Below are 18741 nucleotides of genomic sequence, written 5' to 3'. Positions count from 1 at the left end.
TCAGACAGTTGTCTGAACATTTTAGAGTTTTTCATCCAAGTGGATTAAACAACAGAGCTTTGGTGGGAAGGGAGACAGGGTTGAATGGAGAATAATAATAATTGTGGAATTTATTAAGTGTTTACTGTGTGCCAAACATCATCCTAAGCACTGAAGTAGTTATAAAGATCATTAGGTTGGATGCCATCCATGTCCAGCATTGGGCTTACAGTGCTAAGCACTTAGTATAGTGCTTTGCACGCAGTAAGTGCTCAATAAATATGATTGAACGGATGAATAAAGAGGAAGAAGAGGGAGAACAGGTATCGAATCCCTAGTCAACAGATGAGGAGACTGAGGCACAGAGATGGTCATAAAGTGGACTAGTGGGGGAATCCGGATGAGAACTCAGATCCTCCGACTCTGAGGCCCGGCCCTTTCCATTAGGCTTTGCCATTTTTACTTTATCAGGGGCCACAAGTCATTTTCCATTCAACCCTGAACCGTTTAGCCTGGAAGAGAGCAGTGACATGGGGCAACCTTGAGAAAGTCTTGCAGCCTTGCTTAGCCTCAATTAAGGAGGCAGACAGAAGTTGAAAGCATCTCTCAAGGGGCTGCAGGGGCCTGCAGTTAAAGCAGAATCAGGCCCTGTCACTCTTAGTTTTACTCCTGCATAAGTGATCTTTAAAGGGCCTAAAAATACTGGCTTATTTGCTTATGCTTTTTTAAAAGAAATTTGTTGAGCGCTTACTATGTGCCAGGCACTGTACTAAGTTCTGGGGTAGATACAAGCTAATCAGACTGGACACAGTCCCTGTCCCACATGGCACTTGCAGTCTTCATCTCCATTTTACAGATGAGGGAACTGAGGCACAGAGAAGTGAAATGACTTGCCCAAGGTCACACAGCAAACAGGTGGCGGTCCTAGGATTAGAACACAGGTCCTTTTGACCCCTGGGCCTGTGCTCTAACCACTTGGCAATTCTGCTTCTCCTAATGTTATATTATTGACATTACAGAGAGAGTCATGTTGAAAGACCCAGACTCAACCCACAGCTCCAGCTTAATTCCTCCAGTGTTATTATTATTATTAATAATAATAATAATAATAATAGTGATGATAGTGGCATTTGTTACGTACTTACTATGTGCCAGGCACTGTACTAAGTACTGGGGTAGATCTAAGGTAATTGGGTTGGACCCAGCCCCTGACCCTCATAGGGCTCCCAGTCTTAATCCCCATTACACAGACGAGGGAACTGAGGCACAGAGAATAATAATAATAATGATGGTATTTGTTAAGCGCTTACTATGTGCAAAGCACTGTTCTAAGCGCTGGGGAAATTACAAGGTGCTCAGGTTGTCCCAGAGGGGGCACTCACAGTTTTAATCCCCATTTTCCAGATGAGGGAACTGAGGCACAGAGCAGTTAAGTGACTTGCCCAAAGTCACACAGCTGACAATTGGCGGAGCTGGGATTTGAACCCGTGACTTCTGACTCCCAAGCCCGGGCTCGTTCCATCGAGCCACGCTTTGACTTCCCCAAGGTCGTGTAGCAGATGGGTGATGGAGCCAGGATTATTTATTTATTTATTTATTTTATTTTGTTAATATGTTTTGTTATCCGTCTCCCCCTTCTAGACTGTGAGCCCACTGTTGGGTAGGGACCGTCTCTATATGTTGCCAACTTGTACTTCCCAAGCGCTTAGTACAGTGCTCTGCACACAGTAAGCGCTCAATAAATACGATTGATTGATTGATTAGATCCCAGGCCCTTTTGACTCCCAGTCCATGCTGTATCCACTAGGCAACACTGCTTCTCATTGGCTATGCCACGTCACGCTTTTAGGCCCGAAAAGAAGAAACCTTCTCAGGTGTGGCCACTTGAATTTTTCTTTCCATTGACCTACCTGTGACGAGACATCAGGGATCACCTCAGTCAGTTACACCGTACCTATCCATAATTCATATAATTTATATTATTATCAGTCTCCCCCTCTAGACTGTCAGCTGGCTGTAGGCAGGGAACGGGTCTACCAACTCTGTTGTACTGTACTCTTCCAAATGCTCTGCACAGAATAATCCTAAGAGTCAGAAGGACCTGGGTTCTAATCCCACCTAGTCATTTGTCCAATTGCTCTGCCCTGAAAACCCATAGGGTTGGGAATAACCCAACAGCATCGGCCTGAGTCATGACTCCTTCCGCTTCAGGGAATTCTCTCCAGACCCCGAGTCCAGACCAAATATTTCCCATCCTGGGGACATAACAAATTGGCAAAAGTCAAAACACGTACTGTTTTCATTCTTGGGGCCATCTGACCATAGAAAAGTTGTCTTTTGATGTCAACAGTCTAGGTAACTTTTCCCTCCAGAAGGAATGGTTCTATTATTGACCCCAACCTTACTGGTTACCACCATTGCCATCAAATTAGAACTGGTATCTAACACATAGACACACGGCTGGCTATGCAAGCAGCTCTGTGAACTGAAATCGCATATTGCATCAAGCGCTTAGTTCAGTGCTGAGTGCTTAGTACAGTGCTTTGCACACAGTAAGCGCTCAGTAAATCCAATCGAATTAATTGCATCTGACAATCAAGGGAAGAGTCTGTTCTTAGGAATTAACTAAGCTGTAGGTGTCAAGAGAAGTAGTGTGGCCTACTGAATAGAACATGGGCCTAAGAGTTGGGAGGACCTGGGTTCTAATTCTGCTCTGTCACTTGTCTGCTCTGTGGCCTTGGACAAGTCAATTCACCTCTCTGGGCCTCAGTTACCTCATCTGTAAAATGGGGATTAAGTCTGTGAGCCCCATGTGGGACATAGACTGTATCCAACCTGATTAGTGCGTATCTACCCCAATGCTTAGTCTGGCACATAGAGTTGAACAAATAAAGCCCTCTTTGGGACAACCTGATCACCTTGTAACCTCCCCAGCACTTAGAACAGTACTTGGCACATAGTAAGTGCTTCATAAATGCCATTATTATTATTATTATTAAATAGTATGGAAAAGAAAATTGCCGATGGCAAGTCTGCCATTTAGTGAGAGGGTTTTGTTGTTGTTGTTTATGTTTTTATGGTATTTGTTAAGTGCTCATTGTATGTCAAGCTCTGCTTTATCAATCAATCAATCGCATTTATTGAGTGCTTACTGTGTGCAGAGGACTGTACTAAGCGCTTGGGAAGTACAAGTTGGCAACATATAGAGACAGTCCCTACCCAACAGTGGGCTCACAGTCTAGAAGGGGGAGACAGAGAACAAAACCAAACATATTAACAAAATAAAATAAATAGAATAGATATGTACAAGTAAAATCGATAAATAAATAGAGTAATAAATATGTACAAACATATATACATATATACAGGTATATAAGCTTTAAGCACTGGGGTAGATAAAACTTAATCAGGCCAGATACAGTTCCTATCCCAAATGGGACTCACAAGCTAAGCAGGAAGAAGAACAAGTATTGAATCCCCCTTTTGCGCTCAACGAAACAGAAAAGTGCAGCGACTTGCCCAAGGTCACACAGCAGGCAAGGGTGGAGCAGAATTAGAACCCAGGTCCTCCGACTCCCAGGTGCTCTACCCACTAGGCCACGGCAGTGCCTCTTCTTCCAACTAGAAGGAGGCAGAACTAAAACTTCTGGAGAAGACGCCCCGTCACCTCGTTTCGAAACTGGTCTTCCACGGCCGATCATCACACGTGCCGGAAACCGCCAGCGTGCTTCCTGTGACTAAACAGCACTTTTCTCTTCTCCTACCTCAGATCCAGGAGATAGTCCACTCAGATGCCGCCTCCTATGATGCCAACCATCAAGTGCCCCTGATCAATCGCCCCGGGATGTTGGCCAGTCACATGAGTGCCCTCAGCCAGTCACAGCTGATCTCGCAGATGGGGATGAGAAGCGGCATCTCCCAAGGTTCCCCGTCGCCCCCGGGAAGTAAATCGGCTACCCCGTCCCCCTCCAGTTCCACTCAGGAAGAGGAGACGGAAGCACACTATAAGGTACGTTCTGCAACACGAGGGCCGGCAGGGCCCCAATCCCAAAACACTGTACTTTCTACGCTCTGCACACAGTAAGCGCTCGATAGATGCGATTGAATGGATGAAAACAGTGGCAAAACCCACCTTTCAATGAGAAAGCGGGCGAGGAGCTTGCTCTGTATTCCCTTTTCAGAGAAAAATTAGCGTGGGGATTGTTAAGGGGCGGTCCTGTGAGCTGCTGCCTCATTTGGGGAATGAAATTTCACCAGGGCCGGTCAATCTGGCTGCCGCCCAGAAAGCATCTTCCACGGTCTCTTCCGTTTGATGCTTCGTTGAGCAGCCGGGGCAGGGTGAATCTCCTCTCTTATCTGGACTTGGCTCGGGAAGAGGAAGTTCTTAATTAATGCTCAGGACTGACCCCCCTCTTGTTTAAGGAGAGAAAAGTGCAAGGGTTAAGCATACTGTTCCGCTTTGATGGAGTCTAAGCAAAGCACCAGGCTATGTCAAGACTATCAAATAAAAGAGGTCCTCTCTCTCTCTCTACCTCTCTCTCTCTTCCCCAGATAATGTATCACCTATTGATTTTCACCCTTGTTTAACTAATTAATCACAATGCCCATACTGGTGAAGGAGGAAATAATTGGCTGGATTTCTTTGGCTTCAAGGCCAGGTGTAAGGCGAGGACTGGGTGTTTCTCAGTCAGTTATCGGGGAACAAAGGACCTTTAGGGTCACTAAATCAGGGGGAGGTCAGGGCAAAGGTGACCCCTAATCTCACAGGAGCATTTAGGATCTTGGCAAAAGAATTGTCAGATGGTTTTCTAAAGTGTTCGGGCCCCTTGACTTTTGACTCTTGGAAACAGCCCTCCATTTTGGGTACCTGTGCTTCATTTGTTTCTTTGCTTTTTATGGTATTTGTTAAGCACTTACTGTGAGCCGGGCACTGTACGAAGGACTGGGGTAGATATAAGCTAATCGGGCTGAACGCAGTCCGCACCCCGTGTGGTACTCACGGCTTTAATCCCCATTTTACAGATGACATGACTGAGGCACAGAGAAGTGAAGGGACTGGTCCGAGATCGCATAGCAGACAGGTGGCGGAGCGGGGATTAGAACCCAGGTCCTTTGACTCCCAAGCCCGGGCTGTAGCCACTAGGCCATACAGGTTCACCCTGCTCACCCTCCCAGTTCAGAGCCACAGTGGGCTTCATGGAAGGATGGGAACAAGGATAATAATAATAATAATAATGATGGTATTTGTTAAGCACTTATTATGTGCAAAGCGCACTGTTCTAAGTGCTGAGGAGATACAAGGTGATCAAGTTATCCCACAGGGGGCTCACAGTCTTAATCCCCATTTTACAGATGAGGGAACTGAGGCCCAGAGAAGTTAAGAGACTTGCCCAAAGTCACACAGCTGACAAGTGGCGGAGCCGGGATTTGAACCCATGACCTCTGACTCCAAAGCTTGTGCTCTTTCCATTCAGCCATGCTGCCATTGTCTTAATTTCCAGGCTGGTTCTCCTTCCCAAATGTCCCTTCCTCCCATGCCTCTGAGGCAGACCGGGGCCGCTGGACACCCAACTGTTTGACGCCACCCCAAAAAGTAGGTAACTCCATGGCCTAATGGACAGAGCACAGGCCTATGAGTCAAAGGACCTGGATTCTAATTCCAGCCCTTCCACTATCTGTTGTGTGACCTTGGGCAAGTCACTTCACTTCACAGTGCTTAGAACAATGCTCAGCACTCAGAGCAGTGCTTGGCACCTAGTAAGTGCGTATAAAAATACCAAAATTATTATTCTCTGTGCCTTAGTTCCCTCTTCTGCAAAATGGGGATTCACTACCTGTTCTCCCTCCTACTTAGACTGAGCCACAGGTAATAATAATAATAATAACTGTGATATTTGTTTAGCACTTACTATGTGCCGGGCACTGTACTAAGCACTGGGGTAGATACAAGATAATCAGGTCCCACATGGGACTCACAGTCTAAGTAGGAGGGAACACGGGTATTGAATCCCTGTTTTACAGATGAGGGAACTGAGGCACAGAGAAGTGAATTGACTTGCCCAAGGTCACCCAGCAGACAAGTAGAGGAGCCATCGTTAGAACCCAGATCCTCCAACTCCGAGGCCTGCGCTCTTTCCATTAGGCCGTGCTACTTCCCATGTGGGACCTGATTATTTTGTATCTACCCCAGTGCTTAGTCGAGTGCTTGGCACTTAGTAAGCATTCATTCATTCAATTCAATCATATTTATTGAGCGCTTACTGTGTGCAGAGCACTGCACTAAGCACTTGGGAGAGTACAATGCAACAGTAAACAGAATCATTCCCTGCTCACAGCGAGCTTACAGTCTAGAGGGACTATAACAGTAGCACTTAAATGCTGCTATCAGCATTATCATTATTATTATTATTGTTATTATTATTACCCAGTTTGGGGTGAGGTGGAAGTTTTAGAGGTGGGCATTTTCATTCATTCATTCGATCGTATTTATTGAGCACTTACTGTGTGCAGAGCACTGCACTAAGCGCTTGGGAAGTATAAGTCGGCAACATATAGAGGCGGTCCCTACCCAACAGTCTAGAAGGGGGAGACAGATAACAAAGCTGTTGTCCAACAGCAGACAGGATTGGGCTCACACTTTGGGTGCCCTAACTCAGGAGCGACTTGGGCCTTGGCCATTCTTCAATCAATCCGTGGTATTTATTGAGCACTTCCCACACTGTACTAAGCGCTCAGGAGAGTCCAATAGAGCAATGGAACAGAGTTCGTAAACACATTCCCCTGCCTGTGGGGGGTCCTTGGTGTCGCCAGCCTGGTGGCAAAGACCCCCGGTCACATTTGGAGCCAGATGTCTAAAGTGACTCACCGGGGCCGGAGTTCTTCTGGCAGCAGGCCATAAGTGACAGCTTAAATACACACCTCCCCTTTTATCTGTTCCCTCCCCGGGACCGAGAGTCCGGGCGGGCCAGGAGGCAGATGGGCCCTTCAGCAAACATCCCCGGAGACGTGGTGGGACGGCAGGTATGCAACAGAAAAATGAGGCCTACCGAAGTAGTCAGTTGGTCTGTTTGCTCTCTTTCCCCCACCAGCTGTTGCTGGTGCGATTGAAAGGGGCTGTTCGATAAGGACACCTACAGCTGTTCATCAGCTTCCCTGGCCTGGATGAAGCAAAACTCTCCGTTGAGCCAAGGGAAGGTGTGAAAGGGTGGAGTGGGAGGGACGGGTGAGGGGAGAAAGCAATCACTGTACTTCTTAGAAGATGGGGCGGCCTGGATTTGCTAAAGTGGAATCATTCATTTTCTTGTGCTGAATGGAGAGAGTTTGAGAACCGGATTTCAGGTCCCCATTCTAACCTTACTGAAGGCTCATCTCCTCCAAGAGGCCTTCCCCGACTAAGCCCTCCTTTTCTCTTCTTCCACTCCCTTCTGCATCACCTGACTTGCTCCCTTTATTCATTCCCCCTCCCAGCCCCACAGCACTTATGTACATGTCTGTCGTTCATTTATTTCTATTAATGTTTGTCCCGCCACCTCTAGACTGTAAGCTCGTTATGGGCAAAGAATGTGTCTGTTTATTGTTGTATTGTACTCTCCCAGAGCGTAGTACAGTGCTCTGCACACAGTAAGCACTCAATAAATACGATTGACTGACTGACAGTTGTACCCCCCGAGAGGAATAGGGAAGCGTGACCTTTAAACCCACTATCCAGAGCAGAAGGAATCCAAGCCAGCAGCCGAACAACTCAGCCCAAACAAGTCCTTCAGGGAGATAACTGGCCTGAAATAGTTGTGTCTGCAGAATAGCGGGAAAGGGTTTCCTGGGAAACAAATTGGAGATGTCCATTAGCACCATGGCAGCAAGGAAAAAAAAAAAAAAGCTCTTTTGACAAGAATTGTCTTTATAAGGAAGATGAATCTCCCTCGAGAAACTTTGTGGAGGGTTATTTTATTAATAAGAAGAAGAATAATTTGTTAAGCACTTACTGTGTGTCAGGCACTGTACTAAGCGCTGGGGTGGTTACAAGCAAATCGGGTTGGACACAGTCCCTGTCCCTTATTGACACACTCAGTCTCCATTATACAGATGAGGGAACTGAGGCACAGAGAGGTGAAGTGATTGGCTCAAGGTCGCACAGCAGACAAGTGGGGGAGCCGGGATTAGAACCCATGACCTTCTGCCTCGGAGGCTCACGCTCTGTCCACTTTGCCATGCTGCTTCAGGGGTTACACTGGGGCCACTGAGGGTTCATAACCCATGGTTCCTGTGTGCCCTTTCCACTATGCTACCCTGCCATGCCACCCCAGTGACTCCCCACAGTACCCAACGGGAAACTGAAGCTGGCATGGACAGGGAAGGGGGCCAATTCAGCACTCTCCCAGCCGGGCCCACCACAGGGAAGCAGACAGAGAACTGTATGGTTCCCCTAATATCCGCCTGCTCCTCCCTTCCACCGCCATCTCCTCTCCCCAGAGTCACCTCCCGGCCCCGACGGCATTGCCCCCACTGCGGTGAAAGTCCCGGGCGGCCCTCATTAGACGACACGTGAAAAACCTCCCCCGCGATGCCAAAGCAAAATCCTGGTAGTAATTGGCGGAAGCCGGGGGCCTCGAACCACCACGACGAAGCCTTACCCGCCCGGCAGAGACCATCAGACAGCGACTCGCTTCTCCTTTCGGGGAGAGAGAAGTGATCAAACACGACTGAGACCGAAGGGAGAGCTCTCTCCCAGCAGGAGGAGGCCCAGTTATGCGAATCTTTCCTTAATAAGTTGGCCTTTCACCTCCCACGACTCCGATCCAAGCCCTGAACCGTCAGTCTTAAATTAAATACATCTGTCGGCTTCCTGCTCACCCGCTAATGGGCAGCCGTCCGTTTGACAAACGCGGCTCTGACGAAGCCGAGCTTAGTGGCCGGAGAGGACTGATGAGCGTGAAAATATGAGCGACACTGGGAGTTACCGGTCCTTTCCAGCTTACAACCGTCTGTGATAGGAACATCCTGATTACCTTGTTTGAATGTCTGCATTTAACTCTTCCAAGCACTTAGCACAGTGCTCTGCACACAGTCAGCGCTCAATAAATATGATCGAATGAATGAATGAACCCAGCCTGTGGGAGACGAGGAAGACAGGGGATGGACAGCCCTTCCTCTTGATCTCTGGTTATATTTCCGATGGGATGCTTGGTTTCTAGTCTGTGTTTGGCCATGGAAGTTACTTAGAGGTCAAACCTTACGTTCTGGTCAGAAAACTCCCATCTCTGTGGTGGATTACGGAACAATCGAATGCAGGTAGTACTAGTGGTAGTAATAGTGGTAGTAATGGTAGTAGAAGTAGTAGAAGTCATACTAGTAATGTCGTTGTCCTTGCAGTGGTTGTCATCGTAAGTAGTAGTAATAGTAGAAAACATAGTAGTAACCGTCGGCGGCATAGAGGTAGTAATACTAGTGATAGTAGTAGAAGTAGCATTATTAGAAGAAGTAATAGCCTCCACTTGTCAGCTGTGTGACTGTGGGCAAGCCACTTAACTTCTCTGTGCCTTAGTTACCTCATCTGTAAAATAGGGATTAAAACTGTGAGCCCCACGTGGGACAACCTGATCACCTTGTATTCCCCCCCAGCACTTAGAACAGTGCTTCGCACATAGTAAGCACTTAACAAATACCATCATTATTATTATTAATAGTGATAGTAGTCATTAATTCATTCAATCATATTTAGTGAACACTCACTGTGTGCAAAGCAGTGTACTAAACGCTTAGGAGAGTACAATATAACAATATTCATTCATTCAATCGTATTTATTGAGCGCTTACTGTGTGCAGAGCACTGTACTAAGCGCTTGGGAAGTACAAGTTGGCAACATATAGAGACGGTCCCTACCCAACAGCGGGCTCACAGTCTAGAAGGGGGAGACAGAGAACAAAACAAAACATATTAACAAAATAAAATAAATAGAATAAATATGTACAAATAAAATAAATAAATAGAGTAATAAATATGTACAAACATATATACATATATACAGGTGCTGTGGGGAGGGGAAGGACACATTCCCTGCCCACAAGAAGCTTACAACCTAGAGACGCGCTTACAGTCTAGTAGTAATGGTAGTAGTAGTGATAACAGCACCCGTTTAGTGCAGTGCACTGAATGAATTTTGGAGCAAATTTTGGAGCAAAGTGGTCTTTGGAAGGCCAAATGACTCGACTTAGCTTATTTTGGAGACATAATCAGGAGGATTAATTCTCTGGAGAAGACACTCATGCTAGGAAAAGTCCAGGGAAAACGTGGAAGAAGCAGACCAACAGCTAGATGGATAGAGACCATAACAGTGATAATGGAAAAACCGTTAGAAAGGTTGCAGATTATGGCAGAGGACAGGACATTCTGGGGAAAATATATCCATGGAGTCGCTATGAATCAGAAACGACTTGATGGTACTTAATAATAATAATAATAATAATAGGGGCTTGGGAAGAAGAGAACAAAGAAGCACCACATTTCCTGCCCACAAGGAACTTACACTCTATTAGAGAAGGCAAACATAAAGCTATTTATAACTGGAGTGGTCCAAATAAATTAACATGTATGCATGAGTGCCGAGAACGGGTATAGATGAGTTTTGAAGTTGCCTTCATTTTGTTTTTCTCGCTCCTCAGTTAGTTGAAATAAAAATGCAGCTTTAAGTGACAATAGCGAATGACCACATCCAGTGTCCATCCCAGAGGATAGTATCCCTGGGCCCTCGGTGGTCTTCTTGATTTCCACCCCCATCTTCCATTTTGGAGTAGCGGCTCCGGTGTTCCTTCTTGGTATTTATTGAACGCCTACTATGTGCAGAATACCATGCGAAGCACTTGGGAGGGTACAACGGAAGACACAGCCTCCTGCCCTGAAGAAGTTTGCAATCTAACAGGAAATCTTTTTTAAAAACTGGTATTTGTTAAGAGCTTACTAAGTGTCAAACAGTTTTCTACGGTCTGGAGTAGATACAAGTGAATTAGGTTGGACACAGTCCCTGTCCCACATGGTACTCACACTCTAAGTAGGAGACCTAAAATAACTTACAGGTAAAAGGAAAAAGAAAATGAAAAGATGTATACACTGTAAAATGTGTAGAAAGACGTCTAAACTGTAAGCTCCTTGTGGACAGGGAACGTGTCTACCAACTACTCTCCCAAGTGCTTAGTACATTGCTCGGCACACAGTAAGCGCTCAATAAATACCATTGATTGATTAGGTGAATAGGTTTGCACTTAAACAGTAGGAAATGTTAACCCATATGCACATCAGTGCTCTAAACAACCTGGGCATTATGACCAGGAGAACAGGAAGTGAATCAGGGAAAGCTGCCCGGAGGAAGTGGGGTTTTTTTCAGAGGGGCTTCACCACTGTCATCCAACAGCTGCTGCCACTTCCACAGTGAGGAGGGGAGCGTCGAGAGGGGCTTGGGTCAGGGCGCAGGTGTCCAGGGCTAGCTGTTCTTGTGCTGCTGGCCCAGAAGTGGCCATGAATGCCGCATTTTGCTAGTGGTTCTTCCCAGCTTGTACTTCCCAAGCGGTTAGTACAGTGCTCTGCACACAGTAAGCACTCAATAAATGTGGTTGATTGATTGATTGATTCCCAGGCCTCTAGCCAGCGCAAAAGCAACCGCCCCACCTTGAGTCATATTTAGTTCCCGATTGCCATCTCTTTCCTGTGGGCCAGAGAGGATCAGGATCCCTTCCCCATTATCCTCCTCTAAAGGGGTCCGGGATCTAATGAGATTCCCAGAATGAGATCCGGTGAGATTCCCAGAATAAACTCAGTCATTCGCCTGGAGAGCAAACACCATGTAGAAGCCCGCTCACATCGAGACATCATCACAGTCTCACCTCTCAAAGGGCAGTCATTCAGGGAAGAGAGAAAGAGAGAAGGTTACAGGAAGGTGGGAGGGACTCCGCCACCTTCCCCCCTCGTTAGCGGGGGCTTCCTCATCGCTCCCATGTCCTAGGGAGTTTGGGAAGGAGGGCAGGTCTCATCCTCCGACCACTAACTGAGGCACTTCATTTCCCGTCACTCACACGGCTTTTTCTGTCACCCCGGCAGGTAACCGGAGAGAAGAGACCTTCAGCCGAGCTGGGCAAAAAGCCGAAGAACCAGAAGAAGAAGAAAAAGAAGGATCCCAACGAGCCCCAGAAGCCGGTGTCTGCTTATGCCCTGTTCTTCAGAGACACCCAAGCAGCCATCAAAGGGCAGAACCCCAATGCCACCTTCGGGGACGTGTCCAAAATCGTGGCGTCCATGTGGGACAGTTTGGGTGAGGAGCAGAAGCAGGTGAGTGTCGTGGTGTCATGGTGGTGGGATTGTGGCCACTGAAACTGAGGCCCGGGGAGGGAGGCTGTGATGCAGTCGGCTGCCCTGAGTGACTTGTTTAGGGAATCATCGTCCCTAGAGGGTCTCCCCAGAACCTCTGCAAATAATTTGGCAGGTTACAGGGAAATCTCCTAGTGTCCCAAAACCCTGCTAAAGACATACACAAGTCCCCCCCAACACACACACACACACATCATAAAGCAAGATAAGCTGAGACATTGCTATTACTTTCCAGATCCCTCCGAGTCTCACACAGACACGCACACACACGCAAAAATTATGACAAGTTTGACTCTGTTACCATTAACGTCACTTTATTTTACTGCAAAACTTTCTTGAGGCATAAATGCCAAGCTGAAATCCAGCATATGGTAATGTAACATGATTCTTTGTTTTTTTTCCAGTCCGGGCCTATATATTTTCTCTCTGTCTGAATGAATTCAATAAAATGTGTGAATAGAAACTGTGGAGAGTGAGTGGAGGCATTAATGGAAGCATCATTTATCATGACAGAGTGCAAATAGCTCTGAAGATACTAAAGAATCAGATAAATGTGTATTTAGAGGACTTCTCATTTGTGGAAAATAGTAGCTTTTCTGAGATGTAAACCATTTTGATGATAAATTATAATGGCTCACCTTATATCCATTACAGGTTTGGGTATAAATCTCAGGGCAGCCTAGCTTTTGTGGGTAATATAAGAGATTTAATAATAATCTGATATTTTTTAAGTGCTTACTATGTGCCAAGGGCCTGGGTCGATACAGTAGAATCAGATCGGATACAATCCCTGCCCCATCCAGGGCTCAGAGTCTAAGAGGAGGGAGAGTAGGTATTTAATCCCCATTTACAAATGAGAAAACTGAGTTACTGAGAAGTTAAGTGACTTGCTTGAGGCCTCACAGTAGGTAAGTGGGACTGTGTCTGACCTGATTATCTTGTATTTAAGCAAGCGCTTAAGAAATATTAATAATAAAATTTACAAAGGTATAAAGAAAATCTTTAGCCTCTTGTCCAAAGCTGCTCTATATTTTGCATATATCACATATATGTTTTTTGTGTCCTAGGTTAATATGCTTATAAGTTTTACACGATTGCTGCTTTCCTGCATATCTTTGGCATTTATTAAGTGCTTACTCTATGCCAGCAACTCTGTTAAATATTGACCCCATTGGTTGGTATCAGAATATCTGATACAAGATAATCAGATTGGTTACAGTCCCTTTCCTACCTGGGGTTAGCAGTCAAATAGGGAGGGAGAATAGGTATTTTATCCCCATTTTACAGAAAAGGAAACTGGGGCTTAGAGAAGTTAAGCAACTTTCTAAAGGTCTTACACTAAGCAAATAACGCAGGGAATATGTCTGTTCATTTTTATATTGTACTCTCCCAAGCACTTAGTACAGTGCTCTGCACACAGTAAGTATTCAATAAATGGAATTTATTGAGCACTTATGGCGTGCAGAGCTCTGTGCTAAGTGCTTGGGAGAGTACAGTACAACAGAGTTGGTAGACACGTTCCTTGAGCCTTCTGTCTGAAATTGTTTCTCTCTTCTTTGGAGACAGCAGAGCTGCTAGCCCCTTCCTTACATCTCCATGCCTGATGAAGCACATATTACTGGCCATTTGATACCTCTCTGGCCACAGAAAGACCTGCTTTTTCAATGACCACGGAAAAGTAGTTTGGCCACTGAGCCCAATTAGAAAGACGTGATAGATCTCATCTTTCAGAATCGCTCCAAGCCCAGTCATTTCAGATGGTGATTCTGATTCCCCAAGTCATACCATTATGGCACTTGCTCGATAATCTGTTCATTCTGGGAAAAAACACAAATGGTATTAGTCACCTTCTGTGTGTGGTAATTAGATTACATAATTGGAAAATCTTTTCTCTGGGGCTGATTGCTTTGAGCCTGTCTCTGTCAATAGGTGACTTGCAAAAGCCTTGGCTCCAGAGGAAGCTTTGAGCAAATGTCAGGCGCCCTTCCTTCTCCTCCTCCCTAAAAAGGAAAAAGAGGTCCCTGGGGCTGAATACCAAAATCGTTGTCATTCAAATGGGCAGAGATCTCCTCTCACTAAGCACCGAGAAAATCCAAAGCCAAAAAGCAGCCTCCATCAGGAACCCATGTTCCGCCCTGGCTATTCCAAGTGGACTATAAGCTCCTTGGGGGCAGCACTTTCCCAAGTGCTAATTACAGTGCTCTGCACACAGTAAGCACTCAATAAATTTCATGGATCGACCGATTGAAAGTGGACACTGAAACCTGTGCGTAGAACTTGCTGTTGAATTTGAAGAATTTAAAGAATTCATCCCATCATCACCCCTCCATTCCCACCCACAACCACATCCAGCCAGACGGAGCCTCCTGGCCATTTGTCACGATACAGTCTAGCAAACCCAACTTTCTGTTGGCCCAAGGAGGGGCCTAGTCACTTAGGCCTCAGCCCTTTTCTGCTCTGGACCTTTTCACTGAGATGCAGCATGGCCTAGTGGATAGAGAACGGGCCAGGGTTCTAATCCCTGCTCCACCACTTGTCTGCTGTTAGACCTTGGTTAAGTCAGTTCACTTCTCTGGGCCTCAGTTACCTCATCTGCAAAATGGAGTTTAAGATGAAGGCCCAAAAGGGACATGGGGTGTGTCCAATCTGATTAGCTTGTATCTACTCCAGCGCTTAGTACAGTGCCTGGCACATATTAAGCACTTAACAAATACCATAAAAAAAAGAAACCAAACAAGAATAAATCCTTGCACCTTAGTGACCCTGTCTCCCTGAATCACGGGGAAGATCAGAAAGATCATGTCTCTTAAGCATTCTGGACCAGTACCAAGAAGTAGTATTCTACCAGCCAAGTCTTCATTCCTGGCAGAGAGATAGAGAAGAATCTGCCATGAAAACACTGGATCAGCTCTAACTGAAGAGGTGTAATGAACCATGTGGATTAAAACACACAGTTTCTCTTCCCTGCTAATTCTCACTTGTTTGCTTTGTAAGAGAGAGCTATGAGGCCCCCTCTCCAAATATACTTTTTTAAAATGGCTCCATCTCTCTTTCTTCCTAATTGATTTTATTACCTCTGTTGTTCATTGTCTGAACACTTAAATATTAACTTCTTTGCTTTGCCCCTGCCATAAATATTTCTCCTTCCACAATTGCCTCTTCTGCCTGTGGCTTTGGCACTGAAAAAGCTATTTATCTGTGACTTTGGCATGGTTTGTCAGCTGCTCTGTGTTTGTGCCTAGATTTTTGACTTCCCAATATGCTCTCTACCTACACTGCTTTCCTGCCAGCTTTCTAGGTGGTGCTCTGAAATATGCATGAAGAATAAGATCATTTTACTTAAAAGCCATCAACTTAGACTAATTCAACTCCAGTTTAGTATTTACCCCAAATCACTTATTAGTAATACCTAAATAGCCTTCCATTGGAAGATTTCCAAATGTAAATTAATTAGAACCGAGTTCCCACATGATTTTGGAATCAGTTCTTCTCCACACTTAAGTTTCCTAAGAAGAAAATTCTTCCAAATCCATTCTAGTGTTTGTATTTTAAGTAAATGTTGTAGATGGTGCATAATAATAATAATAATATAATAGGGGTGTTTGTTACGCACTTACAGTATGCCAAGCACTGTACAAGATAATCAGATCCAACACAGTTTCCTCCACATGGAGCTCATAGTCTAAGTAGGACAGAGAATAGATATTGAAACCCCATTTTACAGATGAGGAAACTAAGGAAACAGGGAAGTTAAGTGACTTACCCAAGGTCACACCGCAGGCAAGTGGCAGAGCTGGGCCTCTCAATCCCAGATCCTTGCTCTTTCCCCTAGTCCCTCTCAGTAATGGTCAGGTACTTTTTTGTTTTCTTAATGGTATTTTTTAAGTGCTTACTATGTTCCAGGCACTGGAGAAGATACAAGATAATCAGGTTGGACACAGTCCGAACTCCTCGTACTACTATGTGCCAATCGATCGATCGTAGTTACTGAGCACAAACTATGTGCAGAACACTGTACTAAGTGCTTGGGAGAGGACAATGCAACAGAACTAGCAGACACATTCCCTGCCCAAAACAAGCTTACAGTCTAGGGTTCTAGGCCCTGTACTAAGCACTGGGGTAGATACAAGCAAATGGGGTTGGACATAGTCCCCATCCCTCATGGGGCTCATAGTCTTAATCCCCATTTTAAAGATGAGATAACTGAGGCCCAGAGAAGTGATGTGACTTGCCCAAGGTCACACAGCAGGCAGGTGGCAGATCCAAGATTAGAACCTAGGTCCTTCTGGCTCCCAGCCTGGGCTCTATCTACTAAACCATGCCTGTTGTTGGGTAGGGACCTTCTCTATATGTTGCCAGTTTGTACTTTCCAAGCGCTTAGTACAGTGCTTTGTACACAGTAAGCACTCAATAAATACGATTGAATGAAAAGCTAAGCTACTTCTCTACTTCCTATCCCTGGTATGTGTGACTAAACTAATCCTGAGCTCATTATGGGCAGGGAATGTGCCTGTTTATTGTTATACTGTAATCTCCCAAACACTTAGTACAGTGCTCTGCACATAGTTTGTGCTCAGTAAATATGATTGATGGATTAGCACATCTTCTTCAAATCTTCTTCACATCTTCTTCTAATGCCATCAAGTTGTTTCCTAGCCATAGTGACTCAGTGGACATACCCTCCTTAGGACATCCCATCTTCTTTCACAGAGTTGTTCTGGTATGCGTATCTGTAGAGTTTTCACGGTAAAGATACAGAAGTGGTTTACCATTGCCTTCTTCTACACAGTAAAAACCCAAGTCTCTGCCGTTGTCTTTGATCAACATTTTGATCACTTGATCAAAGCCTTTCACTCTTTCCCATGCCGTTGCTGCCCAGCACAGTGAATCGGCTTTGTCTGAGGCTTCGGCTTAGACCGTTGCATTGAGCGCACATAGTAAGCGCTCAATAAATACAAAAGAATGAATGAATGGTTTGCCTGACAATCTGCTGTGGATGGCTACCCGCCCCATCTCTCTGGCCACACTCGTCCCCACCGCCTCAGAGAGCCAGGCCCCTGCTTTAGGTGGCCAGGTCTGGAACCAAACCCTAAGATAGACCAGACATCAGGCCCCCAACACCTGGCATATTGGCATTCCTTTTGGATGTCGCTGGAGACAACTGTCGCTCCAATCACCTGGGCAACCAGTGTCAGAAATGGAGCCTGGTGCTTAGTACAGCACTCTGCAGGTGGGAAGCGCTCCGTAAATACCACTTATCCATCAATTGGTTCACTGCCAGGTGGGGGTGGCCATTTGCCTGACTCAGGGTGGCTTCGGTTATGGACTTATTAGAGGGCTTCTCCAGGGTCTGAAACCTGGCGCCAGTTTCCTTCCCTTCAGGCCAAGGGTTAATCCCTCCCTTCTGTCCGTTTGCTCCAGTATCCAGCTGTGACTGTGCATTAGCCCTGAGACAGGTGCAGCTGTCCCCACAAAGCAAATTTGCTTTTTCCTCCTGATAAAAGGAGAAGAAAGACAAGGTCTCCTTCGGCTTCCAAATGCCTTTTCTTTCGTGCCTGGAAGCAAAGCTACAGGAAGAAATGCTTAAACACCTTCCGGGGAAAGCCCACCCCCAGCCCTCCCCCTGCCCAATAGCCTCAAGAAGCAGATTCATTCATTCATTCAGTCGTATTTATTGAGCGCTTACTGTGTGCAGAGCACTGAATCCTCCTCCATCCTTTTCCCCTCTCAGGCCTTTTCCTCCCCTTTCCTTGATCAGTGCCACCCTTACTCAGACTGTTATTCTTGCTGCCTCTCCTCTTCCCGTAACACATCGCAATGAATCTTCATTTTCCCCCTGACACACTTGTATCTAAATTCCTCATTTCCTGACTTCTTTATTTATATCTGTTGTCTGGCGATTTGATCATGCTGAGGAATACGGGATTAGCAATCTCCCTGTCCTTGGGTCACCCAGGACACCTGTTCAAGTAAGTCACACAGTCCTGCCTCCTCCTTAACCCCTTCAGCATTGAGCTGGAAGTGACAAGCAACGAAATAGATGAGAAAACCCTGAAATATATCTACGACTGGGTTTACAACCTTCATCCTTCCACTTCTGACATGGCCACTCCTAAAAGGTTTAGTGGGATCTCTTAAACTTGGGACACTAAAATATAATCGACACATCTCTCTGAACTTTCCTTAGAGTCATAGGTATAAATTAAAACGCTAGTTCAGCTAAGTATCCAATCAACTACCCACGAGATGGCTACATTATTTGACCACAAGATCCCTCCCTGTCGTTTTCTTTAATCCCATAAAATTGGCCCTGATGACATTTATTGAAACTGGGACTGTTGGGGCTCCATCCCAAATCCCTAACCCTTTCCTCTTAGCATCGGTGAGAGGGATATGATGGGAGTGTA

At 45.8% G+C, this 18741-nt stretch overlaps 1 protein-coding gene across 4 annotated transcripts in view; it reads left to right on the top strand.

Annotated features, from left to right (window-relative positions):
* Nucleotides 1-18741, top strand: part of TOX2 (TOX high mobility group box family member 2) — a 291212-nt gene that overhangs the window by 243853 nt on the left and 28618 nt on the right. For all 4 annotated transcript variants that reach the window (XM_038750718.1, XM_038750717.1, XM_038750715.1 and 1 more), the window contains 2 exons: nucleotides 3749-3988; nucleotides 12068-12295. In XM_038750718.1, coding sequence (XP_038606646.1) covers nucleotides 3749-3988; nucleotides 12068-12295 — 468 coding nt within the window. The remainder of the gene's footprint in view (nucleotides 1-3748; nucleotides 3989-12067; nucleotides 12296-18741) is intronic.

This window comes from Tachyglossus aculeatus, chromosome 8, assembly GCF_015852505.1.
Source record: "Tachyglossus aculeatus isolate mTacAcu1 chromosome 8, mTacAcu1.pri, whole genome shotgun sequence".
Taxonomy (NCBI): Eukaryota; Metazoa; Chordata; class Mammalia; order Monotremata; family Tachyglossidae; genus Tachyglossus; species Tachyglossus aculeatus.
This window is presented reverse-complemented; position numbering and strand designations above follow the sequence as displayed.